The sequence below is a fragment of the Astyanax mexicanus genome, chromosome 4, assembly GCF_023375975.1.
Source record: "Astyanax mexicanus isolate ESR-SI-001 chromosome 4, AstMex3_surface, whole genome shotgun sequence".
NCBI lineage: Eukaryota > Metazoa > Chordata > Actinopteri > Characiformes > Acestrorhamphidae > Astyanax > Astyanax mexicanus.
In genome coordinates, this window is record NC_064411.1 from 5,186,345 (window position 1) to 5,206,091 (window position 19,747).

Sequence of the window (19,747 nt, forward strand, 5' to 3'; positions counted from 1 at the left end):
AAATCAACAATTCGCCGCTGAATGGTTGTTCTCGAAAGACTAATGTTTTTAAATGCATCTTTGGCCTCTGGGCAAATGACATCACAAGCCTCCAACATACAGTCTTTAACAAATTCTCCATCAATAAACGGGCGAGCAGATTTTGCTACGAGGTTAGCAATCCTGTAGCTAGCAATGGTACAGGCTTCGGACTCCTTTCGTCTCTTTTCAAACACGCCTTGTTGACTCACCAGTTGCTTTTTTAGTGCTTCAATCTTTTGCTTTCTGTCCTCACCTTGGAGATCGGCGAGTTTTGGGTGTTTTGTTTCGTAATGCCTGCGTAAATTATATTCCTTTGCCACGGCCACGCATTCCAAGCACACCAGACACGAGAAAACATCACTGCTTGTTTCATAAAAAAAGTACTTGGATGTCCATTCGGGGTTAAATTTCCTATGTTCGAGATCCACTTTTCTTTTTTTACTCGTACTTGGTTTGGACAAAGACGTGATACTGCTGAAGTAAGTCGTATTTTCCTATTTTAGTCACCTTTTGTTTATGTAGTCCCGTTTTTTGCTGCCGGAAAAAAAGACAGAATTGCGCGCTTCAGCGGATGGTGATGGCTACGGGCAGGAGATTGAGTTAAGTTTCGGAACGTCAACACTAGGCGGCAGTGTTCCGCGATGTCATCAAACTTCCCAATAAATTTAAAGTGACAGCATTATTTATTTAAAATGCATCAGCACTTACTTTAGCGGGCCGGACTGACAGTTTTAGCGGGCCGTATCTGGCCCTGGCTTATGGTAACTACTTTATTTCAGTGTGTAATGTTTCAGCTAGCAACTTTAGGTAATTTGAACTACTTTATTTCAGTGTGGAATCTTTATAGCTAGCTAGGTTAGCTAATATTAACTACTTTATTTCAGTGTGGAATGTTTTAGCTAGCTAGGTTAGCTAATATTAATTACTTTATTTCAGTGTGTACTGTTTCAGCTAGCTACTTTAGGTAATTTTAACAATTTATTTCAGTGTGGGATGTTTTAGCTAGCTAGGTTAGCTAATATTAACTACTTTATTTTAGTGTGGGATGTTTTAGCTATCTAGGTTAGCTAATATTAACTACTTTATTTTAGTGTGGGATGTTTTAGCTATCTAGGTTAGCTAATGTTAACTTTATTTCAGAGTGAAAAGATTTAGCTAGCTACATTATCTAATGTTAACTACATTATTTCAGTGTGGAATGTTTCAGCTAGCTACTTTAGGTAATTTTAACTACTTTATTTCAGTGTGGAATCTTTATAGCTAGCTAGGTTAGCTAATATTAACTACTTTATTTCAGTGTGGAATGTTTTAGCTAGCTAGGTTAGCTAATGTTAACTTTATTTCAGAGTGAAAAGATTTAGCTAGCTACTTTAGGTAATTTTAACTACTTTATTTCAGTGTGGAATCTTTATAGCTAGCTAGGTTAGCTAATATTAATTACTTTATTTCAGTGTGTACTGTTTGAGCTAGCTACTTTAGGTAATTTTAACAATTTATTTCAGTGTGGGATGTTTTAGCTATCTAGGTTAGCTAATATTAACTACTTTATTTTAGTGTGGGATGTTTTAGCTAGCTAGGTTAGCTAATGTTAACTTTATTTCAAAGTGAAAAGATTTAGCTAGCTACATTAGCTAATGTTAACTACTTTATTTCAGTGTGTAATGTTTCAGCTAGCAACTTTAGGTAATTTGAATTACTTTATTTCAGTGTGGAAGGTTTTAGCTAGCTAATGTTAACTACTTTATTTAAGTGTGGAATGTTTTAGCTTGCTAGGTTAGCTAATGTTAACTTTATTTCAGAGTGAAAAGATTTAGCTAGCTACGTTAGCTAATGTTAACTACTCTATTTCAGTGTGGAATGTTTTAGCTAGCTAGGCTAGCTAATGTTAACTACATTATTTCAGTGTGGAATGTTTCAGCTAGCTACTTTAGGTAATTTTAACTACTTTGTTTCAGTGTGTAATGTTTTAGCTAGCTAGGTTAGCTAATGTTAACTACTTTATTTCAGAGTGAAAAAATTTAGCTAGCTACGTTAGCTAATGGTAACTACTTTATTTCAGTGTGTAATGTTTCAGCTAGCAACTTTAGGTAATTTGAACTACTTTATTTCAGTGCGGAATGTTTTAGCTAGCTACGTTACCTAATGTTAACTACTTTATTTCAGTGTGGAATGTTTTAGCTAGCTAGGTTAGCTAATATTAATTACTTTATTTCAGTGTGTAATGTTTCAGCTAGCAACTTTAGGTAATTTTAACAATTTATTTCAGTGTGGGGTGTTTTAGCTATCTAGGTTAGCTAATATTAACTACTTTATTTTAGTGTGTACTGTTTCAGCTAGCTACTTTAGGTAATTTTAACTACTTTGTTTCAGTGAGTAATGTTTTAGCTAGCTAATTTAGGTCATTGTACTACTACTTTATTTCAGTGTGGAATGTTTTGGCTAGCTACGTTAGCTAATGTTAACTACATTATTTCTGTGTGGAATGTTTCAGCTAGCTACTTTAGGTCATTTTAACTACTTTATTTCAGTGTGGGATGTTTTAGCTAGCTAGGTTAGCTAATGTTAACTACTTTATGTCAGAGTGAAAAAATTTAGCTAGCTACGTTAGCTAATGTTAACTACTTTATTTCAGTGTGTAACGTTTCAGCGAGCAACTTTAGGTAATTTGAACTACTTTATTTCAGTGTGGAATCTTTATAGCTAGCTAGTTTAGCTAATATTAACTACTTTATTTCAGTGTGGAATGTTTAAGCTAGCTAGGTTAGCTAATATTAACTACTTTATTTCAGTGTGGAATGTTTTAGCTAGCTAATGTTAACTACTTTATTTAAGTGTGGAATGTTTTAGCTTGCTAGGTTAGCTAATGTTAACTTTATTTCAGAGTGAAAAGATTTAGCTAGCTACGTTAGCTAATGTTAACTACATTATTTCAGTGTGGAATCTTTCAGCTAGCTACTTTAGGTAATTTTAACTACTTTATTTCAGTGTGGGATGTTTTAGCTAGCTAGGTTAGCTTATGTTAACTACTTTATTTCAGAGTGAAAAAATTTAGCTAGCTACGTTAGCTTATGGCAGGGGTGCACAACTTCTTTTGACCAAGGGCCTATTTCACATTAACACCTAGACCAGAGGGCCACACATTTTTACAGGGGTCTCCACACAAATTTGGAATACATTGTTTTACTATGCTACTATTGCATAATATCAGCTACTTACAAGAAATGTCTTGGTCAATGGGAGATATTGCAGCGCCGTTCTGACACAAGCTGATTAATGTCAGGCTCCAGTGAGGTGGTTGCAAGTCTGAGCACCGCCTGTAGGTTCTCATCAGTTAGTCTTGTCCGCAGGGGAGATTTATTCAGCTTCATCAAGGAAAACATCTGTTCACAAATGTAAGTGCTTCCAAACATGGAGATCCACTTCTGTGCATTAGCAAAAAGGTTTGGAAACTGTTCCCTGTCCAAGGATTGATAAAACTCTAGGAGAGGCATCTCCCTGTGCTTGGTTCTCATTGCAGTGGAGCACTTCAGTTCAATTATTTCAAGTTGTAATTCACCAGGTACAGTTTCAGTATCTACAGAGAATGGATCAGCAAGTAGTTGGAGAGTAGCCTGTTCATTTCTGAACTGCCCAAATCTTGCACTGAATGCCAGCTTCAAGTCTTCAAGTACACAGCTGTGTCGACTCCAGTTATAGTTCTTGTGAGCAAAGGCCTCTTGGCATGTAGGAAAATGTGTCAGATTTCCTTTCTTTAACTGGGTTGCAAAAAGATTCAGTTTCATTTCAAATGCACAGACAGCTTCAAACAAGTGGCAAATCAATCTGTCTTTTCCCTGCAGTTTCAAATTAAGCTCATTTAAGAGTCCAGTTAGGTCTGTCAAAAAGGCTAGATCAGCAATCCAGTCAGTGTTTTCCATGACCAACGTGTCCTTTCCCTTCTGCTCTAGGAACAGCTTGATTTCATTTCGCAGTGCAAAAAATATTTTCAAAACATTGCCCCTACTGAGCCATCTCACCTCTGTGTGGTAGATAACATCCCCGTAGGCTGCACTTATGTCTTCCAGAAAAGACTGAAATTCTCGGTGGTTTAGTGATCTTGCACGGATGAAATTAACAGCAGATACAACAAAGTCCATTATCTGTTTAAACTGCAAATGTTTTCCACACAGTGCCTCTTGGTGAATTATGCAGTGATAGTGTTTCAGTTCTGCTGCTTGGTCTGGTCCTAAATGCCTCTTCAGATGTCCTATAAAACCATTCGTCTCACCAACCATGGAGGGGGCACCATCGGTTGTTACAGCTGATAGCTTGCTCCACGGTAAATTCAGGTTCTCCACTGCAGTTTTAAATGCATTGAAAATTTCAAATCCAGTTGTTCTACCATACAAGGGCACTAATGCTGCAAGTTCTTGATAGACTTGGCAGGTGCCAGTGACACCACGGATGAATATTGAGAGCTGTGCTGTGTCGGTGTTGTCTGTGCTCTCGTCCAAAGCAGCAGAAAAATAAGTGACGTCGTTTATCCTGCTTTGTAACTGGCAGTATGAATTACTAGACAAATCAACAATTCGCCGCTGAATGGTTGTTCTCGAAAGACTAATGTTTTTAAATGCATCTTTGGCCTCTGGGCAAATGACATCACAAGCCTCCAACATACAGTCTTTAACAAATTCTCCATCAATAAACGGGCGAGCAGATTTTGCTACGAGGTTAGCAATCCTGTAGCTAGCAATGGTACAGGCTTCGGACTCCTTTCGTCTCTTTTCAAACACGCCTTGTTGACTCACCAGTTGCTTTTTTAGTGCTTCAATCTTTTGCTTTCTGTCCTCACCTTGGAGATCGGCGAGTTTTGGGTGTTTTGTTTCGTAATGCCTGCGTAAATTATATTCCTTTGCCACGGCCACGCATTCCAAGCACACCAGACACGAGAAAACATCACTGCTTGTTTCATAAAAAAAGTACTTGGATGTCCATTCGGGGTTAAATTTCCTATGTTCGAGATCCACTTTTCTTTTTTTACTCGTACTTGGTTTGGACAAAGACGTGATACTGCTGAAGTAAGTCGTATTTTCCTATTTTAGTCACCTTTTGTTTATGTAGTCCCGTTTTTTGCTGCCGGAAAAAAAGACAGAATTGCGCGCTTCAGCGGATGGTGATGGCTACGGGCAGGAGATTGAGTTAAGTTTCGGAACGTCAACACTAGGCGGCAGTGTTCCGCGATGTCATCAAACTTCCCAATAAATTTAAAGTGACAGCATTATTTATTTAAAATGCATCAGCACTTACTTTAGCGGGCCGGACTGACAGTTTTAGCGGGCCGTATCTGGCCCTGGCTTATGGTAACTACTTTATTTCAGTGTGTAATGTTTCAGCTAGCAACTTTAGGTAATTTGAACTACTTTATTTCAGTGTGGAATCTTTATAGCTAGCTAGGTTAGCTAATATTAACTACTTTATTTCAGTGTGGAATGTTTTAGCTAGCTAGGTTAGCTAATATTAATTACTTTATTTCAGTGTGTACTGTTTCAGCTAGCTACTTTAGGTAATTTTAACAATTTATTTCAGTGTGGGATGTTTTAGCTAGCTAGGTTAGCTAATATTAACTACTTTATTTTAGTGTGGGATGTTTTAGCTAGCTAGGTTAGCTAATGTTAACTTTATTTCAAAGTGAAAAGATTTAGCTAGCTACATTAGCTAATGTTAACTACTTTATTTTAGTGTGGGATGTTTTAGCTAGCTACATTAGCTAATGTTAACTACTTTATTTCAGTGTGTAATGTTTCAGCTAGCTACTTTAGGTAATTTTAACTACTTTGTTTCAGTGAGTAATGTTTTAGCTAGCTAATTTAGGTAATTTTAACTACTTTGTTTACATGTGGAAGGTTTTAGGTAGCTAGATTAGCTAACGTTAACTACTTTATTTCAGAGTGGAAAGATTAAGCCAGCTAGGTTAGCTAATGTTAAATACTGTATTTCAGTGTGTAATGTTTTGGTTAGCTAGGTTTGCTAATGTTAAATACTGTATTTCAGTGTGTAATGTTTAGTAAGATTGAGTAGCTAATATCAACTACTTTATTTCAGAGTGGAATGTTTTAGTTCTAATAAAATCGTGATAGATCAACACATTCAAAACCCAGAGAGAGAGAAAGAGAGAGAGCCCTCCAGACTTAATCCAAGCAGTTATACATTTATCCAGTCCAGTTAACAGCTTGTTGTCCAGTTCTGATGACGTGATCAGCTCCAGCCTGTCTGAGCAACAAGTTCTTATCATGATGTTGTTCAGCTCTGTGTCCTTCATGAACACAGCAGACAGTCCTTGTGTTCCAAACAATCCTTATGTGCCTTAAAGTCTGTGAGAAGATGAAACAGAGGAAAAGAGTGGATGGAAAGATCTTCTGGCCTGTGTGCGACTTTACGGTGTGTAGAACAGGCATGCGCTGGATATCTGAGGAGAGGTTCCCAGCACTTCACTCAGAGAGCTTGTTGTCTCCTAGTTCATATACACTGGTCCCAGAACAGCAGAACAGCAGTGAAGCTTCTCTGCCACTCAGGGTCACGTTCTCCTCACAGCTCTCCCTGTTGATGAAAACACTCTGACCTTCCTGATTCCTGAAAACGTACAAACAACCTCCAAAGCCCTGCGTCATTGTGACAGTTCAAAAGAGAGCAGTTTTTAAATAAATTATTAAGTGAACACAAAAATAATAACTGTATATATAAATGTATAAAACATTTAAAAATAAGAGTGTGCAGGTGTGGTTATCTCCAATCACACCCTTCACCAAATAATAACATAAAACAGGCTCAGGATGGATAGGTTCCAGGTCACAGAAAGGTTACCAACCATATAGTGAGAAAACACGAGATTGGAGATCTTGCAATATAAAAGCATTTTATTGAAACACACACGAGTAAATATTAGGGGTATAAATCTCTGTGTTTCGATTTGATTCGATTCCGATTTCTGGGGTCAAGATTCGATTCAGAAACGATTTTCGATTCTAGAATGATTTATCAATTCAAATGGCCTATAAATTTTGTTTAAATTATGTGAGAAGATAAAAAGATGAAAAGACAATTTAAACAAATAGAACATTTATTTCAAACAATAAACTTAGGTTCCTTACTGTATAAAATATTTTTGCAATGTAGTGACAGTGCCACAATAATGAATGATTAATTTCTAGCATGGTTGACTAATCCTGTATTCATTTCTAAAAGGTAGACATTGTTAAAACTAGAAAACACTCATAAACAGCCACAAGGTCAAGAGTGGAACGTTAGATAGGCTATAATTATGTAACAAGCAGAGAAGATACTAAATACACTGGATTTTAGCATGCACACCCCTCTGTTGCCTAACTGGGAGTTCACCTACTGTCGCGCAGAGCTTTTTAACAGTTAAAGAGCTCCGCAGGGACAGTTAAAAAGCTCAGCGCGACAGTAGCTTCACCCAAAAAACACGTTTTTTTTGGAAAATGAGAATCGATTCTGAATCGTTCAATGTTAGCTCCAATCGATTTTTTCCTGCACCCCTAGTAAATATAGATGTGAAGCAATGCAAGGATAATAGTTGTTACTGGATAAAAACAATCAATGAACTAAATTAATTGGATATTCTTAGTTACTTTGGAGATTAAAAAGTCTTAAGCAAGATACAATATCTAATAAGAAAAAGAGTTAAAAACTTGAGTTAAACATTAACCAAATATCCCTCTATGGTAACAGAGAGAACAACAGCAGGGGCAATAAATGAGCCAGCAACTTTACTGCGCTATACAGGTCTGGAGGGGGTTGATTTCAGTATGAGAACTACGGCTGGAGCGTTTTATTTAACCTCTGGAAAATATTTTGTTGGCCTCTCTGTGGGGTCTGAATGCTCCACACGGCAGTACCTGGCACAGTGTCGTCTCTCTGTGGCTCTGGGTCACACTTTTGTGAGCACTCTCTCTCTGGAGTTCCTCAGGTGGTGTTTTCCCCTTATCCTTTCATATGGGTGGCCTGGCAGTTGATAGCATTAAAGTAAGCTATGCTAAGCTTGGGGAACTGAGGACGGCTTCCACAGAGGAAAAACAGAGATACTGGAAATTAATGGAAATAATTAAATCTGTATATACTAGAAAAGCGATTAAATGCATTCAAAACCTTTTAGGCATAAGCACTGAAGGTTTGATCCAAAATGCTTAGTTGCAGACTAAGAATCCTACTGTACTCCTAACAACATCTACATTTTAAAGACTAAATTATGCTAACCTAACATCTGGTGCAAGCACTGGCAGTGCCCTCACTCGAACTTAAACAACCTTCCCTTCTTCAGAACTGAACTCCTACCGTAACTACCCTAAAAACTGAGCTGTGTCTCACGAAGAATGTCCTGGAATATCAAACATGCGAGAAAACATAACATTAAATTCAATAAACATCATCGCTGGATCAGATTCATTTTGCTGAACCTGTAAAATCCATTGTTAAATTCAGTTCATGTTTGTTTCTGGTGGAACGTGTCCCAAGTGACAAAGTGAAAAATTTTTGTAGGATAAGGTGTTCTGTCTGAAAGATTTACGATTTGCGCTTTTTATTGCAGTGGAACAAATTTGGGATAGTTTTCTCTCCTGTGTGAATGTGCTGGTGATTATTGAGAGTACTCTTTGTAGTAAAACTCTTCCCACAGTCTGAGCAGTAATACGGTTTCTCTCCGGTGTGAATGCGCTGGTGATTATTGAGAGTACTCTTTGTAGTAAAACTCTTCCCACAGTCTGAGCAGTAATACGGTTTCTCTCCGGTGTGAATGCGCTGGTGATTATTGAGAGTACTCTGTTTAGTAAAACTCTTCCCACAGTCTGAGCAGTAATACGGTTTCTCTCCGGTGTGAATGCGCTGGTGATTATTGAGAGTACTCTGTTGATTAAAACTCTTCCCACAGTCTGAGCAGTAATACGGTTTCTCTCCTGTGTGAATGCGCTGGTGAATTTTGAGAGTACTCTGTTCAGTAAAACTCTTTCCACAGTCTAAGCAGTAATACGGTTTCTCTCCTGTGTGAATGCGCTGGTGAATTTTGAGAGTACTCTGTTTAGTAAAACTCTTCCCACAGTCTGAGCAGTAATACGGTTTCTCTCCGGTGTGAATGCGCTGATGCAGTTTGAGATTACTCTGTTGATTAAAACTCTTTCCACAGTCTAAGCAGTAATACGGTTTCTCTCCTGTGTGAATGCGCTGGTGTTTTTTGAGATTACTCTGTTTAGTAAAACTCTTCCCAAGGTCTGAGCAGTGATGTGGTTTCTCTCCTGTGTGAATGCGCTGGTGAATTTTGAGATCACTCTGTTTAGTAAAACTCTTGACAGAGTGCTGATGTTTCTCCATGTCGGGACTTGGCTTAATTTGTCTGTTTAATGTGTCAAACGATTTCTGCGTGTTCTGGAGATTCTTCAGGACGGCTTGTGCTTCACCTCTTTCAGCAGTTTAACATTGCTTTTTGTTAATTATCCTGGTTGTTGGTAGTGATGAATTTCTGGAGAAAAAATGGTAAAAAAAAAATTATAATTTATTAGTTTTTCAATATTTCAGAATGAGATGTTCTGACCTGAAGCACAAAAAGCTAAAAGTACAAGGACACAGACAAAACATTTACATTAAAATAAATTATAAAAGTTTCCACAAATATTAACCAAAGACAGTTATCCAAATCAATGCTTAAAAACCTGAGTTTTTACAGTTCTTGATAACAGTTCATTATTTTCTAACACATTATCTAACATTGATACGCACTCGTGAACTTGTTTTGTTTTTTTGTACATGCAGATCAAAATCCCTTAAAGCTCCACTAGGTAGGATTGAGATTTTGTGCGTGTGGGCTCCCCCTACCGTTGCAGACTGTAATAATTGTATACAGCACTATCGTATATATATATATATATATATATATATATACACACACATATACACTTTTCCACCAGAAAGTAAAAAGCACACACAAAATAATTACAACCATCATCAATTTGTCCCTTTTAGCATGAAATATTTACTTTATTGTAATCACGACTGAAACAAGACATTTCTTCTGTGTCTACAACTGATAAAACTGTGTGTAGCACAGCATAAAATAATATTAAAACAAAAACACAGTATCAGTAAAAGCTTTTACAAGCCCCAGACTAAAATGTATATTTCAGTTTGGGGCAATTTACTGCAAGCTAAGCTTACAAACAGCCATATTTTACACATAACATGATATATTTACACATTTAACCCAATCGCTAATGCTAATCGCTGCTAGCTTCCGCCTGCTAGCCTTCAGCTTTAGCTGAATGAAGGCTAAAATGAATAACATTTAACTCTCGTATTAACATTTTAAGCTCCTTACAAAACAGAAATATTTATATTCTTTATCTGGTACTTATCTGAACTCACCGGAGCTTCTGCGGTAAAGCACAGAAGAACAGCACAAACTTTTAATTTTGTAGGTAAGTTAATGTTCTAGCCACCTTTAGCTAACCTGGCCAATGATATCTAGATAGTTAGCTAATCTAAACTAGCTGGCACTTCCAAACAATAAAATACTCTTAGCAGCCTGAATGTCTTAAACACATTAAATGTGTTGTTATATAGCCTAAATATGAACAATCTGTCTGTAATGGTTAATCCTTTCCTTTATAATTAACTTTAGCTGTTAGGTGTGGTATTGGTAACAACACTGTCATGTTACAAGCTAATTTTGCTAATGCTAATGCTCCTGCCTCAGTGCTGGAAAAATCTGTAAATCTAAGCTTACTGTAAATAAACAAAAGTGCTTTACACCCAAATAAACAGTTTTCAGAAGAGAAATCTGTGTAGATTAACATCCAGCGCTCGCTTACCTTTAAAAGAGAGATAGAGAGAGAGAGTGAGAGAGAGATTCTCGTACCTTCTGTAGTTCAGCTGATCCTGCTTTTCCTCCGCTCCAACTACAGACCCCGGAAGCTCAGTCTCATCCGGGTTATGTAGAGCCCCGCCCCCTCCCCCGCTATATCACATTATACCCTATCACCGCTAGAGGGAGCCCGCGAGGGTGTCCTCAGTGCATGGAGCTGAATGGAGCTAAACAGCTAAAACTCTCATTTAAAACACTGTATAACTACTTCTCTGGGATTTTTCTTTAATTTTACAAAGGAGAACAAAGTATTTCACTAAAATAGGAAAGAAAACATACCTCTATATTTCCATTTTCTACAAATGTTTTTTATTCAGTAAATGTACTAGCATTCCTAGCATATGCTGGACTGATGCTGGAGTTACACACAGATCTTGTTTAAAAGGATTATAAATGCAGTTTAAAAGCTTTAATAATTATCTCTGCAGTGATAAAATAGTTGTAGTTGTGCTGCTTTGAGGAAATTAGTGCAATTTTATTCTATAAAATATCACACATTTAAACATTTTAAATGTTTGATACTTTTTATAATAAAAATTTGTTTTTAAGCTTTTATACATTTAAGACTCTGTTGAGTGGCTGAGATTCAGAGCAGAATCTGAACTGAGTTTTTCCTCTATAGAGATTCTCTGATTGCTCCTTGCTCCTGTACAACTCCAAAAAATAGCACTTACTAATTGCTATGGAAAGATCAGTGCTGTTGTTAAAGTACCAATTCTGACATTGATTCTGGTAGAGTTTTAAAAAAAACATACTTTAAAATATTATGGTTACATTTTCTTTGCATTTACCTTCTTGATGTCCTGCAGGTTCTTGAAAAGGAGATCGTTCTGCAGCAGATCTTGTTTGTTGCTCACCTTGTCTATAGAGCTGGGCGATTAATCGATTTTATCGATTAATTCGAATTTACAGTTAAGGACGGTTTCACCACCGACGCGCCCCTGTGAGCTCCTGTACCACAGGCTTAGCCCCGCCCCTCTCTCCCCCTCCCTCCCGCGCGCAGACCCCACACCTCCCTCCCTCCCTCCCGCACGCGCTCCCCACACACCGCACAACACAACACATGACAGCAGAGCTTGTGCCCAGAATTGGTTCGGTTTTGCCGCGTAGGACGTGGATAGACCAAACAGATCCTCACTGTGTGTTTAAAACCGATTGCTTCTAAACGAAGCAGCGCAACAAATTTATCTCTATACCTTAAAACAGAAGCGTGTAGCGGAGTGGGAAAAGAAAAGTATTTCTCCCAGCCGAATGAACGCAGCAGCAGCACACCATCCAAAGTAAAACAAGCATTTATAGAACATTTTATAGAACACTGGCACTTATTTAAAAGATTTGTTTTGCAATTCAAGCCCAATGGGGAAAAGTCTTTGCTTAATAGCATATTAAATTGTGTTTTCTATTTTGTAAGTTTTATCAAAAAGGTCACCATTTTATTTTTTCTATTTGTTTTTTTTGAGGGAGGCTTTATTTATTTATTTTTTAAGTTTGAGAGTGCATTGTGTCAGTACCTAAAATATGTTGGAGAAAGCTTTCTAAAAGTTACTGGCTGTTCTCACTGTTTACAATAGGTTTGTTTCTGGTTGCACTTTAACCACAAAGGGGACATTTAAGTGAAAACTGAATAAATAAAAACTAGTTTTTAACCATTTTTATCATCTTTAATCTGCTTTTTAGTAGGGGAAAATTTGATTTAAATAGAAAATCTAATAAAAAAAAATGATGTTTTTTTTTTTGGCCATATCGCCCAGCTCTACTTGTCTAACGTCTTTCTATTTATGCATTCTGAAAGCTTTCCATAAATTGAGGTCATTCACACCTACTCCCTGTAAAATCACTCTCTGACATCACAATGGACCATCCTGATTTCTGTATAGAAGGGTACTTCACACTTGTAAAAGCATTTGAAACTTCATATGCAAAAATCAGTTTTTAAACTAATTACTTGTAAAATTAAATGTATTTGTTTAAATGTATTTGTTCATAGAATGATATATATATTTTTTTAACTTTTCCAAAATAAGTCCAGCAAGCATTCTCATTCTACTACAAAATATTAGCCAACTTGTACACAAAATGTTGTACATATTAAAGGAAGATGTTACTGATGTTGGAGAATACTTTGGTCAGATTATATCTGGTTCTGTGTAGAAATATAAGACAAACACCCCTGGTTGCTTGAGTCACTTAAAACTACCCCAACAAATAGCACTTACCAAGTTTTAACCAAAGGTCAGTACTATTGTTCTAATGGATCTTTGTTTCAAAGAAAGTATTGAAAAGAAATGTCACAATTTCTACTTTAACAATAGTTCTGATCTTTGAGTAAAATTGGTAAGTGCTATTTTTTGGGGTAGTTTTAACCCTCCTGTTACCTTCAGATTTACTAACACCTTTTATGTTTATGTCAATTTCACTTTTCGTTTCATTTTTAACCAAGTTTATGTCACATGCTATATTTGTTTGTTGACTACTTGAATAGCCATTTTTTAAAAATCGTAAAAAAAAAAAAATTATATATTAACATATTGCTGAGTTTATTAAGATCTCATCAGTCCTGCCTTGTTTCTGTGCTATTGAAGCGTAGGATACGGAGGAGACATGGACTGTGTTTAGAGACGTGCTGGATCTGTCTGCAGCCCAAACACCTGTTCTTTCTTCTCCTTTTCACTTGTACTCTCCAAACTGAGCAACACAATGTAGACTTACATGTGGGATTAAGTCCAAGTCTTTCTAACTATGCCTCTATACACACACCTCCCTCTAAATGTATCATCTAAAGTAGTTTATCCTTTTAGATTGATGGTGTTCTGAAGAACTCAAATGCTGATTTTATGTTTGGACGTGGCTGACAGCGTATCTGCTGAGACCTGGAACTATTCTGATTACATTAGCAGCACTAAGTTTATCATTTTCTTCAAATGGAGAGACAGACCATAATAACTTTTTACTTTTGGAAGGTAGTCTGTTTTCTATTGGTTGAGAGACAAGAAGAGGATCTACAGTAAAGGGCTCATTCTCATCAGATGAGGATTCATTATAATCAGGATCCTCTCTAAAGTCCTCCTTTTTCTCAGACACATTCTTCTCTATGTCTCTGTCATGGTGAAAGAGATGTGAGAAATCCTCACTGAGAGAAAACCTTTTCTTAGACGGCATTTTCAGTAGAGAGAGAGAGAGAGAGAGAGCAGAAAGAGAGAGAGACAGAACACATAGAGAACTGGTTTAGAAGCTGCTGTGAAACCCTTTATATCTCTACATAACCACTATGTTGTGTGAACAAGATGTTTTCAGGAACAATATATTCCTCCACAGAATGAGAAATATCAAGTTCTCATGAGAATTATGTTTTCCCCGCCCCCCTGTCGTGTGAATTGTTAGTGGTTCTTGCACTAATACAGTTATAATTATGTTATTTTAGGGATCTATTTTTTTTTTGAAGATTATAAAATAAGACGTCATATTGACCTTCACATCATTCAACACAAATGTCAATCAAGTCTGTCGGCCAATCAGGTGCCAAGTTAGGCAGACACACAAACGGGGAGGCGGGTTGTAAACAGGAAGACAAGGGAGACTAGCACACAGAGAGCGCAGCATTTCGCACGCCACAGTCGCATGTTAGACTCCAAATAAACTTAAAAATGGCTTCCAAAAAAACCCAGAAACCTAAAAAAAAGGTTTTCTATGGGGTGGCAGAAGTCCTGGCAGAGTTGGATAGGATGAGTGATACAGAGGAGGTTGTAGAGTCCGACGAAAGCAGCGATAGCTACGACTCCGCTGTGGAGGAGGCCTTTGTCCGGGGGGAGGACCCTGTTGTGGACGAGTAAGTAAGTAAGTTTTATATATATAGCCATAGCTATTGTGTGTGTGTGTTACTTTTATTTTCACCATTATAATATTTGTTTGGATGTTCTAATAGGATCGATTCTGGGTTATTTATATATATATATATATATATATATATATATATATATATATATATATATATATACACACGTGTGTGTGTGTGTGTGTGTGTTACTTTTATTTTCTCTATTGTAATATTTGTTTGTTTGGATGTTTTAATAGGATCGATTCTGGGTCAGATAAGGGCTGGGAGCCTTCAGTGCCTAAACGGAGTAGGCCGGTCACCCCCAACTCCAGCTGCATCTCAGGGGCCATCAAGCCCCTTGCCTAGAACCTCCACCTCCACCCTAAGATCACATGCTGTGAAAAAGAAGGCGGCACGGGGAAGGTCAGCTCATCAGGTGCTCCTCTTCTTTCAACAAGAAGCAGAGTTGGTGGTCCACCTCAGGTCTCGGAGCAGGAGGAAGAGGACAGGTGGCATGATGTCTCCGATGAGGATGAGGAACCAAGTCTCCCCAGATTTCATCCAAGGCGACCACCAGGACCACAACTGTTGCAAGGCATCATATACTCACCTCTGCAGCTGTTTCAGATGTTTTTCAGCTCTTCTGTTGTCCAAAGTCTTGTGATCAACACAAATAAGTTTGGAGACATTTCAGCTGCAGGTAGAAAGAAGCTGAAGTGGACAGCTGTTTCTGTTGGGGAGTTTTATGTGTTCCTCGCACTCATTATATATATGGGACTGGTAAAAGTGAGGAATATCACAGATCTTTGGTCCAAGAAAAAACTGTACCGCTTTCCATTCCCGTCCACAGTGATGAGCAGTAAGAGGTTTACTGCTATTTCCAGCAATCTTCATCTCTCTGACCCTCAGGAGGATGAAGAAAACATGAAGAAAAAAGGAACTCCGGATTAAAATAAAGCCACTCTACACAGACATCCTCACAGCATGTCGCAGTTTTTTCCAGCCCAGGAGAGAATTGTCCATTGACAAAAGAATGGTGGCTTCCAAAGCAAGAAGTGGACTGAAACAATATATGAACGCAAAGCCCACAAAATGGGGCTACAAACTTCTGCAAGTGGGTTCACATGGATTTTTTTTTTCTATGAGGGGAAAAGTGCCTTTACATCTGGAAAAGGGCTAAGTTATGATTCGGTCCAGACACTTCTGGACTATTCATTACTTGGCCATGGATACATGGTTTACATGGACAATTTTTACACCAGTCCAAAACTTTTCTCTGACATGCTGAAAAACAACACACTTGCTTGTGGTACCATTCGTAGGATTTCCATTCGTCAAGGATTTCCGTCCACAAAAAATAATGATCTTCTGAAGAGGGCCCAAAGAGGAAGCATCCGCTGGTACAGACAAGGGAAAGCTGCTGTATGTCAGATGGATGGATACAAGGGAGGTCACAATGTGTTCCACAATCCACAAGGCATACAATGGCGACACAGTGAGGAGACAGGTAAAGGCCAAACAAGGCGTGTGGAGCACCATGTCTGTACCCATTCCGGCTCCTGTGAAGGAGTACAATAGGCACATGGTGTTACGGTTTAGTGGGGGAGGTGGACTCAAATGCAGAGTTATTTTATTTACTTATTTTATTTATTTTTATTTGCTTATTTATTAGTCTTATTATTTATTGGTAATGTTATATTTGATATTACTGATGTGTCTGTATGTGTGTGCAGTTGGTTTGATGGTGTGCTTGAACCAGGGTTTGAACTCCCAACCTTTGTAACTGCAGACGGGTGTGCTACCACTGCACTACTTTGTAGTACCCAGTATCAGTGCATCAGAGAGGTCGACACCACCCATGTGTAAGAAAGCGGCACTGCACTGCTTTGGATGAGGGCCTTAAATGTGGCAGTGAAGAAAAAGGGCGGGAAAATCAAACAAACGATCTGCTGCCACATGGCATGGCTCAAACTAAGGAAATTAAATCAAACTTTAAGAAACTTAGAAAAGACTTCTTGAAAATAAAAACTTCAAAAATAAACAGATATTTTCTTTCTCTTTTCCGGCTTCTTTTAAGATCTGTCTTTTTTTTGTGAGCCTTTGTTTCTTTTGAGATCTTTTTTTGTGGCTTCTTTCAATATTTCTTTTTTTTTGTGAGCCTTTATTTCTTTTAAGATCTTTTTTTTGTGGCTTCTTTTAAGATCTCTTTTTTTGTGAGCCTTTGTTTCTTTTAGGATCTCTCCTTTTTTGTGGCTTCTTTTAAGAGTTCTTTTCTTTCTAATCTTTTTCTTTTGTACCCACTGTTACCGGTCACCCCTCTACAAAGGTGTGACGGTGAACTGAGGTTTGGCAGGGGTTTTTAAGCTGTGTTCACAGCTGAGCCTGATTTGAACTAATTACCGCTGGGGATTCTGGGACTTGGAGTTTTTTGCCCCAGATCCACCAGCTCCTCCACCGCAGTGTCCAGGCCCTCTGCTGGTGGTTGGCGGCATATGCCGCTTTCTTACACATGGGTGGTGTCGACCTCTCTGATGCACTGATACTGGGTACTACAATGTCCTCCACAAATCAAGGAAGTGGTACAAGACATTATTTTTCCACTTCATTGACATTGCCATTGTAAATAGTTTCATTCTCCACCAACAGCTTGCTGACATAAATGGACAATCTGCTCTCACCCAAAAAGCCTTCAGAGGAGCCTTAGTTGTTGAACTAACAAACATGAAAACGTCTACGTCTGAAGATGTTGCAGGACCTTCAGGACAGACAACCGAAGAAGAGGAGTCCACTCCCACTGCAGGCCCATCCAAGCCAGCCCAGGATGAGATGTGCATGCCTGCATTTTTTGCTTCTGATGCTACTGGTGGGAGGAAGAAATGCGAGAACTGTAAAAAGGAAGGACGGCAAACAAAGACACCAATTTTCTGCACAAAATGTGGTGTGCTTTTGTGCCTAGTAGCGGCACGGAACTGTTTCAAGCAGTGGCATGACAACAGCTAAAAAAAAACACATGCAGAAATGTAAATAGTTTTTGTGCATAGTCTATCTTTTGTAATACCATTTGCTATTTTTCTATCTTTTATGATACAGTTTGAATGTAAATAGTTATTGTACGTAGTTATTTTTGTAATTTATGTTATAGTTTAATTATTATAATATAAAAAGAGCATGCAGGAATGTAAATAGTTTTATTATACATAATTATTTGTGTCTTTATAATACAGTTTGTGATTGTTATGACAAAATCTTGCAGAGTAAAAAAACAAAATCAATCTTCTGCCTCGTTTCACTTCTTTAGTGGTGATTGTTCTGGTTTGGCTCTATAATTAAGAAAAACAGGTAAAAAAGTTAGTAAATAATAAGTACAAATATAATTTCATCTGTGGTAAAGGTAAAAGGCCACTTGGAGAAGTCAAAAAGCTATTTGGAGAGTAGTTGAATGGGAGTTTGTCAAAGAATGTAAAGAAATACATAAGATGTTGCCATTAAAAGTAGGTAATGCATAAAAAACTTTTGTTCCTGCAAAATTAGCTGTAAAATTAGTTATTTTAATTTTGGAGAGGTTGGGGTCCTTTGGAGACTCCAAAGGGACACTTGGATAAACTGCTGTACACTGTGTACTCCAGATCAGAGGTTAGATCGGGCCCAAAAAATCCGACCCGACCCAGCCCGAGGCCGCACACGTTCTGCCCGAGCCCGACCCAACCCGAACCTTAAACTGTTATTATGAGCCGGCTGTTTTCGGGCTGTTTAAATGAGTGAAATATGATCAGAATTATGTTAAATAACACTGTAACATAGAAGCTACTCACAGGTGAAGGTTCTCTTTGATCTCATCGTGCTCATATTCTAGTCCCATACATAACTCTGCAGCTCCCTCAGTGTTTTCTGTCGTATTTTGCGGCTAGCGCGAGCACTTACAACTAACACCGCGGACCGTGAGGTGCCGCCGTGCTTGTGCCGAATCCGCTGCTGAATCCGACTCCCGCTTCGCGGACAGAATCGGCACAACACCCCCCGCTGTACAACTGCGGGAGTGAAAACAGCGCTTATAAATAAAATTGTTTAGTTTCACTTTCAGTTTTCGTTATTTTCGTTATTTTATTTCAAAATAAAAATATAATTAAAAAACAGATGCCTACATCTAAGACTATTTTCTGGAGCCCGACGCGGTCAGGTCGGGTTCGGGCAGAGAATCTAAGCTCTACTCCAGATTGAATAACTTCTAATCAGTGAGGGTGATCAGTTTAAAATTTTAGATGGTGAAAGTAGACCCCTTGTGGCAAAATGTGGAACTGCTAAAACTTCAGTTTGTGGCCCTAAAATTTAAAAAGAAAAAAAATCATTTTGAAAAGCGCCTATTATTTTTTCTTGTTTTTACTATATTTTGACCATTACAGATTCATTTCAATAATTTTAATTGTTTTCAATTAATATGATATTTATGTATTCTGAAAGCTTTCCTTAAATTGAGGTTATTCACAGCTCCTCCCTGTAAAATCACTCTCTGACATCACAATGGACCATCCTTATTTCTGTATAGAACGGTACTTCACACTTGTAAACCATCAACAGTGAGGACCAAGTCAAGCACATTAAGAATCATTTGTTAACATATGGTTTCTTGGTGTAAAGCACTCTTACATATTGAAAGAATCGTAAAGATTTTATAGTTCTAATAGATCTCTGTATTGAAGAAAGTGTTGAAAAGAAATGTCACAATTTCTACTTTAACAATAGTTCTGACCTTTGAGTAAAATTGGTAAGTGCTATTTTTTGGGGTAGTTTTAATCCTCCTGTTATCTTCAAATTTACTAACACCTTTTATGTTTGGGGTCAATTTCACAACAGGCATTTTCAAACTACAAAAAATTATTATATGTTAAGAACATTTTTACCCTAGTTTATGTCACATGCTATATTTGTTTGTTAGCTACTTAAATAGTCATTAAAAAAAAAACATTTGTAATGAAAAAGATTTAATGTTCTCTTGAATAGTAACAAGT

At 37.7% G+C, this 19,747-nt stretch overlaps 1 protein-coding gene across 2 annotated transcripts in view; it reads right to left on the reverse strand.

Annotated features, from left to right (window-relative positions):
- Positions 1-6,188: 6,188 nt before the first annotated feature.
- LOC125801464 (zinc finger protein 239-like) overlaps positions 6,189-19,747 on the reverse strand; it is a 98,411-nt gene continuing 84,852 nt past the window's right edge. The window contains exons 1-2 of one of the 2 annotated variants that reach the window (XM_049478231.1): positions 10,922-10,965; positions 6,189-9,529 (exon numbers count right to left, since the gene is read on the reverse strand). In XM_049478231.1, the coding sequence (XP_049334188.1) occupies positions 8,581-9,381 (801 nt within the window). In that variant the 5' untranslated portion in view covers positions 9,382-9,529; positions 10,922-10,965 and the 3' untranslated portion in view covers positions 6,189-8,580. Of the gene's footprint in view, positions 9,530-10,921; positions 10,966-19,747 lie in introns of those variants that run through there. The other variant, XM_049478232.1, reaches the window with a different exon arrangement.